The 9,416-nt window shown below is 44.1% G+C and overlaps 1 protein-coding gene across 1 annotated transcript in view; it reads right to left on the reverse strand.

Moving 5' to 3' along the window:
• primpol (primase and polymerase (DNA-directed)) overlaps positions 1-9,391 on the reverse strand; it is a 46,046-nt gene extending 36,655 nt beyond the window's left edge. Inside the window, exons 1-2 of the mRNA XM_055632027.1 lie at positions 9,050-9,391; positions 2,499-2,681 (exon numbers count right to left, since the gene is read on the reverse strand). Coding sequence (XP_055488002.1) covers positions 2,499-2,678 — 180 coding nt within the window. The 5' untranslated portion in view covers positions 2,679-2,681; positions 9,050-9,391. The remainder of the gene's footprint in view (positions 1-2,498; positions 2,682-9,049) is intronic.
• Positions 9,392-9,416: the final 25 nt, after the last annotated feature.

The raw sequence follows: 9,416 nt of genomic DNA on the forward strand, positions 1-9,416 counted from the left end.
AAGTATTATTATTACTGCTCTTTATTGTTTAAACATAATGGCTATATTTGCCACTCTACAAATGAGGAAACAGCTCCATAGAAACATAGAAAATAGGTGCAGGAGGCCATTCGGCCCTTCGAGCTAGCAACGCCATTCATTGTGATCATGGCTGATCGTCCCCAATCCATAATCCGTGCCTGCCTTCTCCCCATATCCCTTGATTCCACTAGCCCGTAGAGCGCGATTTAACTCTCTCTTAAATCCATCCAGTGATTTGGCCTCCATTGCCATCTGTGACGGGGAATACCACAAATTCACAACTCTCTGGGTGAAAAAGGGTTTTTCTCACCTCAGTCTTAAATGGCCTCCCCTTTATTCTGAGACTGTGGCCCCTGGTTCTGGACTTGCCCAACATTGGGAACATTTTTCCAGCATCTAGCTTGTCCAGTCCTTTTATAATTTTATAGGTTTATATAAGATTCCCCCTCAACCTTCTAAACTGCAGTGAATACAAGCCTAGTCTTTTCAATCTTTCTTCATATGACAGTCCCACCATCCCAGGGATTAATCTCGTGAACCTACGCTGCACTGCCTCAATCACAAGGTTGGCCTTCCTCAAATTAGGAGACCAAAACTGTACACAATACTCCAGATGTGGTCTTACCAGAGCCCAATACAACTGCAGAAGAACCTCTCTAAACCTATACTGAAATCCTCTTGTTATCCAGAGTCTAAAGAATTTTGAAAGTAGACAACCATTGTATTCACTATTACTTGGCCAACTATTTTTTAGTACACCGGGATGTAGAATAGTCATAGAATTATACAGCATGTCAATAGGCCCTTCGGCCCGACTTGTTCTTGCTGACAAAGATGCCCCATCTACATTAGTCCCACATGCTAGTGTTTGGTCCATATCCCTCTAAACCTCTCCTATCCACGTATCTGTCCAAATGTCTTTTAAATGTAGTTTTGGTACCGCTCTCAACTGCCTCAACATGATAGCTCGTTCCATATACCCATCACCCTCTGTGTGAAAAAGTTGCCCCTCAGATTCCTATTAAATCATTTCCCCCCTCACCTTAAGCCTCAGTCCCCTGATCTTGGTGCCCCTACCCTGGATCTTGGGAATTTGTTGGCCTTTAGTCCATTAATTCCTGAGCACGACTGCTTTATTAATAGTGATTCCTTCTGCTCCTCCCTCTTGGACCCTCAGAAATACAGTCACACCTTTGGCCCAATTTGTCCATGCTGTCCAAGATGCCCAATCTGAACTCGTCCCACTTGCCAGTGTTTGGCCCATATCCCTCGAAACCTTTCCTATCCAAATAACTTTTAAATGATATTATTGTAGCTGCCTCAACTATGTCCTCTGGCAGCATATTTCATATACCTACTAGACTATGTGAAAATATTTCTCCTCAGGTATAGGGAGAGGATGGGCACACTAGGACTTTATTCTTGGAGCCCGTGAGGCTGAGGGGTAATCTTATAAAGGTCTTAGTTTATAGAGTTGTGGGAAGTATAGATAGATAGCCATAATATTTGTTCTAGGGTAGAAATGTCAAATATTAGAGGGCATAACTTTCGGGTGCTGGGCAAAGTGCTTCCCCCCACACACACACACAGAGTATGGTGGGTGCCTGGTCCGTGCTGCCAGGGGTGGTGGTGGAAGAAGATACCAAAGCAGTATTTAAAGAGACATTCACATAGGCAGATGAATATGCATGAAATGGAGGGATATGGATATGCGTTCAGAAGGGATTAGTTTAATTTGGCATCATGTTCGGCAGGGGCATCGCGGGCCAAAGGGCCTGTCCTTGTGCTGTACAGAGAAAAAGCAGAAGATCCACACTGAAGTGAGATGGATAATCAATATTACATTCCAACTTATGGGAGAACTGTCCAGAAGCCTGATCACAGAGGGGAATCAACTATTCCTGAATTAGGTGGTAAGTGCTTTCAAAGTTTTGCATCTTCTGCCCAATGAGAGAGGGGGGAAAAGAGAGAATGACTGGGGTGAAAAGGTCCTTGGTTATGTTGGTTGTGTTCCAAGGCAGCATGAAGTATGGATGGTGTCAGTGGTGGAGAGTGCTGGTTCGTGTGCTGGACTGAGCATATCCTTGTTTGCAACATGGAAACCGTTGTATGGTGAAATTCATGTCAATATTTATGTCTATTTCCTATGAGGAAATGGCGGTTGGAGTGTGACCCTGACTATGTTTTCCACAATTCTGAACTACAGAAAAAAAAATTAAAGTGATAAAGACTATAGAAAACAAGGCAGATGAAGTTGCTTCAATATTTAATAACCAAGCTGATTATATAATATCTCAATTTATTTGTTTTGTTTTAAATCTCCAAATCCAGCATAAATATTTAAAACATTTAACGAATTAGCCATAAACCACAACTGCGCTCCACATACCAATTTCCTTCCTGAAAATCCATTGTTATTCACAATGCAACAATTCACATTTCTTTAAGACATTGATATAGATTTTTTTTTATTTTACCGGCTTGCAGCTCTTTGAAAAATTAAAGGCTTGAATCTGGCGATAGAATAACTTCCAAATGGACGATGGTTGCCATGGTTTTGATAGTTTGGGTTTGTAAGCCAGATTGATGGGGTGCTTTTGATAGTTGCCTGCTAAACTTTCAACATCTTTGAATCTTTCCTGCCAGTTCTTCTTCATACTCTGAGAAGAGTAAAGACAATTAAGTCAGTTATTCTTACAATTCAAAGAAATTAGAAAGGACATCATAACCATTGTCCCATTGTTCTCTTTTCCCAGCTACATACTTTGTCAACATATCATTCATGAAACATAATAATTAATTACCAGACAAACCCCTTTTAAGTATTTCACAAACTTGTGAAACAGAGTATAAAAGATAGCTGGAGAAACTCAGCGGGTGAGGCAGCATCTATGGAGCAAAGGAAATAGGCAACGTTTCGGGCCGAAACGTTGCCTATTTCCTTCGCTCCATAGATGCTGCCTCACCCGCTGAGTTCCTCCAGCATTTTTGTCTACCTTCGATTTTCCAGCATCCGCAGTTCCTTCTTAAACATAAAAGATAGCTTACTCCTGTTGCTATATACAAAGTATTCCTCATATACAAAGTAACAAATTCCAAAATCGATTGAAATGAAAATATGGACATAGAAGAAAATAAGGAGAGAAGTATAGAGTCATGCAGTGTGGAAACAGGCCCTTCAGCCCAACTAGCCGAGTCCATCACACAGACCAGCCTCTCCACCATCGACTCCATCTGTACTTCATGCTGCCTTGGAACACAACCAACATAATCAAGGATGTTTTTCACCCCGGCCATTCCCTCTTTGCCCCCTCTTCCTTTGAGCAGAAGTTACAAAAGCTTGAAAGCTCGTTTCGCCAATGGAAAGTAAAAGGGTACAATGTCATAGGAACATAGAAAGCAGGTGCAGGAGGAAACCAATTGGCCCTTCGAGTCAGCACCACCATTCATTGTGATAATGGCTGATCATCTACAATCAGTAACCCGAGACTGCCTTCTTCCCATATCCTTGATTCCGACAGCCCCTAGAGCTCTATTTAACTCTCTTTTAAATGTATCCAGTGAATTGGCTTCTACTGCCTTCTGTGGCAGAGAATTCCACAACTTTCTGGGTGAAAACGTTTTTCTCAGTTTTAAATAGCCTCCCCATTATTCTTATTCTGTGGCTCCTGGTTCTGGACTCCCCCAACATTGGGAAAATCTTTCCTGCATCTAGCTCGTCTAGTCCTTTTACAATTTTATACGTTTTTATACGATAACCTCTCATCCTTCTAAATTCCAATGAATACAAGCCCAGTCTTTCCAATCTTTGCTCATATGACAGTCCCGCCATCCCGGGGATTAACCTCAAATTAGGAGACCAAAACTGCACACAATACTCCAGATGTGGTTTTACCAGGGCCCTGTACAACTACAGAAGAAGCTCTTCACCCCTATACTCAAACCTCTCGTTAGGAAAGCCAACATGCCATTAGCTTTCTTCACTACCAGCTGTACCTACATGTTTACTTTCTGTGACTGGTATACAAGGACACCCAGGTCTTGTTGCACTTCCCTTTTTCTTAATCTGACACCATTGAGATAATAATCTGCCTCCTTGTTCTTGCCGCCAAAGTTGATAACCTCACATTTATCTACATTATGCTGCATATGCCATGCATCTGCCCACTCACTCAGCCTGTCCAAGTCACCTTGCAATCTCCTAGCTTACTCTTCGCAGTTCACACTGCCATCCAGCTTTGTGTCATCTGCAAATTTGCTAGTGTTACTTCTAATTCCATCATCTAAATCATATTGTAAATAGTTGTGGCCTCAGCACCGAGCCTTGCAGCACTCCACTCGCCACTGCCTGCCATTCTGACAGTGACCCATTTATTCCTGCTCTTTGTTTCCTGTCTGCCAACCAATTCTCTATCCACATCAATACCCTACCCCCAATACCACGTACTCTAATTTTGCCCACTAATCTCCTGTGTGGGACCTTATCGAAGGCTTTCTGAAAGTCCAGATACACTACATCCACTGGCTCTCCTTCATCCATTTTACTTGTCACATCCTCAAAAAATTCCAGAAGATTAGTCAAGCAAGATTTCCCCTTCTTGAATCCATGCTGCCTCAATGAAGTCCGATCAAAGATAGTCCGAGGGTCACCAATAAGATAGAATGTGGTTCAAGACTGCTTTGCCTACTAAGTGTCTGGGAGGATTTGCATAAAGTCAAATTTCTCTATATTAGCGTAATGTTAGATTCCCCTGTATCCGGTTTCTAGTTTTTTTTAACAGAATTTACCCCTTCCATATTAAGCATTTGCTTAAGGTCACATTTATAAACCATGTTCGTAAGTGAGCAGAATTAGGCCATTCGGCCCATCAAGTCATGGCTGATACCTCTCCCTCTCAACCCCATTTTCCTGCCTTCTCCCCATAACCTCTGACACCTGTACTAATCAAGAACCTATCAATCTCCGCCTTAAAAATATAGATTGACTTGGCCTCCACAGCCTTCTGTGGCAATAAATTCAACAGGTTCACCATCCTCTGTCTAAAGAAATTCCTCCCCATCTCCTTCCTAAAGGTCCGTCCTATTATTCGGTGAGACGGTGGGGACGCTGCAAGCTAGCGCCCTGTCAGCAGCATGTCCGTTTTTTTCAACTTTTTTTTGTTTTTTTAGTATGTTTTAAAGTATGTTTTTTTTGTGTTTCTATGTGTTTGTTTTGTGTGGGGGCGGTGGGGGGGGGGGGCAAGGGGGAAACCGTTTTGGTCGCCTCCTCCATGGAGAGGCGACTTTTTTCCAGGTCGCCTCCCTCGTGGCCTAACAACGAGGATCGGGCGGCCTTTCCCGGAGACCGCCCGGCGATTCAGCCGCGGGTGCAGCGGGGACTCTCGGCGTGGAGCGGGCGAGCCCTCGCTGGGGCTCGCCGGAGGGGAGAGCTCCGTTTCGCTGGCCCGCAGCAGCCGACAGCTTGAGCTCCAGCTGGCGCTGCGTCTACAGCCCGGGATCCCTCGTGGGGGACCCGGTAGAAGAAGAAGCTTCCACCGCTGGCCCGCAGCCAACTTCTACCGCAGACCCGGCGTGGACTTACCATCACCCCTGGAGTGGAGCTTCGACCGCCAGCCCTGCGGTCTGTGGTGCTTCTGGCTGCGGCGGGGACTTTAAATCTTCGACCACCGGCCTACACCATCCTGAAGCCGCGGTCTCCGGTGGGGAAGAGCCGACTATGGACTGGCTCTGGACTCTGGTCCCGACCAGGAGGGGAAATGGAGGAGGACTGAACAATTGTTGTGCCTTCCACCACAGTGATGAATGCTGTGGTGGATGTTTGTGTTAAATTTTTATTGTGTATTGTGTGTTCTTTCTCATTGTATCGCTGCTGACATATTCATTTCGCTTGCACTTTATGTGCAATGTGACGAATAAACCCATATTGTATTGTATTGTATTCTGAGGTTGTGCCCTCTGGTCCGAGACTCTCCCACGAGTGGAAATATCCTCTCAACATTCACTCTATCCAGGCCTTTCACTTATAAATGTTCAAGTCACTGCTTCCAGAACCAAAATGCTTCAATATATGGTACTCAATAAATGTAGCAAGTAAGAATTTCATTGTCCTGTTTTGGTATATATGACAACAACACTTTACATTTGCCTTGACAATAAAACACTTGACTACTCATAATGTAATCAAACAGAATCATGGTGGAGCAGATGTTTGTTTTCTAGAGTTTGCATTCTACAGGTTCACCTGCTTAGTTCAGTGATTTGTTTGTTTCATCGGTTGCAATTGGATATAATGGACTTTAAATTTGACGGCACACAAAAGGCTATTGAAGAGTATCACCTGTGAGCTTGGAGTCAGCTTTAGGAAGCTATGATGGCCAACAGCCAGAGGCCTGATTAGGATCAACACACTCACCAAAGTGGTGCCATTTGGCAAGAGACTAAGAGGTAGGAGGCTAGGAACAGCCACAGGTCTACAGTACCCTCCATAATGTTTGGGACAAAGACCTATCATTTATTTATTTGCCTCTGTACTCCACAATTTGAGATTTGTAATAGAATGAACTGGTGGTGACCTGTTTTTCCGGAGCTTCCGCAACTACAGCTGCGTCCGCTCGACTGGACGGCGGCAGCTCCGGCAGCTTCGACTGCCCCGGGCCGCGGAGTTTGAACCGGCCGGTTTGCGGAGCACGGATTCAGCCGCGGGACTTACTTACCATCACCCGGCGGGGTCACAACATCGGAGGCTTGGATTGCCTCAGCGCAGAGGGAGAGCAAGGAGGGAAGAGACAATGACTTTGAGACTTTAAACTGTGTTGAGTGTTTGTTATTTATTCTATGTTATGACTGCAGGCTAAACCATTTCGTTGCACTGAAAAGTGCAATGACAATAAATTGAATCCAATCCAATCCAATCAGGTTCAGGAGCATCTAATTCCTAACAGCTATCAGGTTATTAACATCCAAACGGACTCAAAACTACATAGACTTGGGGGGGCATCATTTTTCACTTTACTATTATTGCACAGTTGCGCAGCGGTAGAGTTGCTGCCTTTCAGCGCCATTGATCCGGCTTCGATCCTGACTACAGGTGCTTTCTGTATGGAGTTTGTACATTCTCCCCATGACCTGCATGTGGTTTCTCCGGGTGCCCCACACTCCAAAGACGTACAGATTTGTAGGTTCATCAGCTTGGTAAAATTGTACATTATCCCTAGTGTTCGTAGGATAGCGTTGGGGTGCGGGGATTGCTGGTTGGCACGGACTTGGACTATTGTATGTATCTATGTCCAAGATCAAGAGAATTTATTGTCATAGGTCCCAGATAGGACAATGAAATTCTTGCTTTGCTTTAGCACACCAGAACATAGTAGGCACGAATACAGAACAGATCAGTGTGTCCATATACCATTGTATAAATATATACACAAATGAATAAATAAACTTATAAAGTGCAAATAAACAGATAATGGGCTATTAATGTTCAGTGTTTTGTCTGAGCCGCGTTTAATAGCCTGATGGCTGTAGGGAAGTAGCTATTCCTAAACCTGGTTGTTACAGTCTTCAAGCTCCTGTACCTTCTACCTGAAGGTAGTGGGGAGATGAGTGTATGGCCCGGATGGTGTGGGTCCTTGATGATGCTGCCAGCCTTTTTGAAGCAGCGTGGAGTGGAGGGGAAGCATCATCCGAGAGAGTCAGCGTTTAATGATGAGGTGGTAGGCAGCTGGTGCAACGAGGGTCTGAAACTAAATTTGCGTGTAGGCTTCAGGGAAAAGTTAATTTAAAAGCAGTAAAATAAATGTCAAATCCCTACAGCAGACTTTTTAAACATAGAACTGTACAACACAAGAACAAGCCCTTCAGCCCTCTTTGCCATGCATGACACCAGGTTAATCTCCTCTGCCTGCACGTGATCCTTATCGCTCTATTCCCTGCAGACCCATGTGCCTATCTAAAAGCCTCTTAAATTATCACATCTGCCTCCATCACCACCGCTGGTGGTGTGCTCCAGACACCTGCCACTTTCTGTGTAAAATAAACTGCCCTGCACATCTGTTACCAGCACAATAGAATACATAAACATAGTACACTGTGAACAATATTATAAATTAGGAAAAAAGTTTATATACACACATAAACATACATACAATGTGTAGGAATATACTGGTTTACATAGAAGATGGACACAAAATGCTGCAGAAATTCTGAAACGTCACCCATTCCTTCTCTCCAGAGATGCTGCCCGTCTCGCTGAGTTGCTCCATCATTTTGCGTCTACCTCCGATTTAAACCAGCATCTGCAGTTAATATATATGTATAATTCCTCCCTCCGTTAAAGAAACGAGAGGGTCAAGCTGAACTGGTGAGACTAATTACAAAGGGTATCATGGGAAAACATGAACCCTTGGAATTCGTATCAAATATATATATAATATATATATATATATATATATATAATGTGTGTGTTGTGTATGTGTGTGTGTGTGTTTCCACACCACACAAAAAAATAAACACAATCAAACATTGATAGTGCAAAAAGATAAACCAATGCTCTCAAGTCTATGTAGTTAAGAGCTTATTTGGAGGTTGTAGTGTTTAATAGCCTGATGGTTGTAGGGAAGAAGCTGCTCCTGAAACTGGACGTTACAGTTTTCACATTCCTGTACCATCTTCCCAATGACAGGAGTGCAATTAGATCGTGGTCAGGGTAGTGTGGGTCCTTGACGATGCTGGATGTCTATAGTTATAAACATAGGTACTGAAAAAGCTGTAAGTAGCTGATGATGAAAACATACTTCCAAAAAGACCACGGTACTGTACATAAATGAGTAAAGATAGAAGATATAGGTGAAGGGTATGAAGCATGAGTGACACTGCTTTCACATTATTGTCAATATATGACGAAAAATGTTAAAATAAATTGAAATTATTAAAATATAAAAATTGGAAAATCTAAACACTTGATTTATGCGCTTCAATAAATCATAGAAGACATAGATGTTTTTTCAGCTGAACGATGTATATTACTCACCGGTTTATTTCAGTTAAACGCATTGCGATTCTGATCCACCCAGCTAAAATAATTCAACTTGGGCGCGAAGCTCCAGCGTTGATGGTGATGGACGTCGGGAGTTGTAGTCCTCGCTCTGCGCTGACGGCGCCGGCTTGCCCGGGCCGCGGGTGGGTGGCCGGACTACAACATCTGCGGAGAGGACTGCGCCTGCGCGCGCTCGCTCACTGGACGGCAGCCTTCGGTCTGTCGGTCTTTGAGCAGCAGAGTGCGCGAGTCGTCTGGGCGGGGGGAGTTGATGATGTCACAAACGGACGACGTCAAGGCCGGAGCTCGAGCCCCCTCCCCCTCCAGCAGGAAACCAGGGGTGACACCGCGCGGGAGGCTG

The sequence above is a fragment of the Leucoraja erinacea genome, chromosome 3 (assembly GCF_028641065.1).
Source record: "Leucoraja erinacea ecotype New England chromosome 3, Leri_hhj_1, whole genome shotgun sequence".
Classification (NCBI taxonomy): domain Eukaryota; kingdom Metazoa; phylum Chordata; class Chondrichthyes; order Rajiformes; family Rajidae; genus Leucoraja; species Leucoraja erinaceus.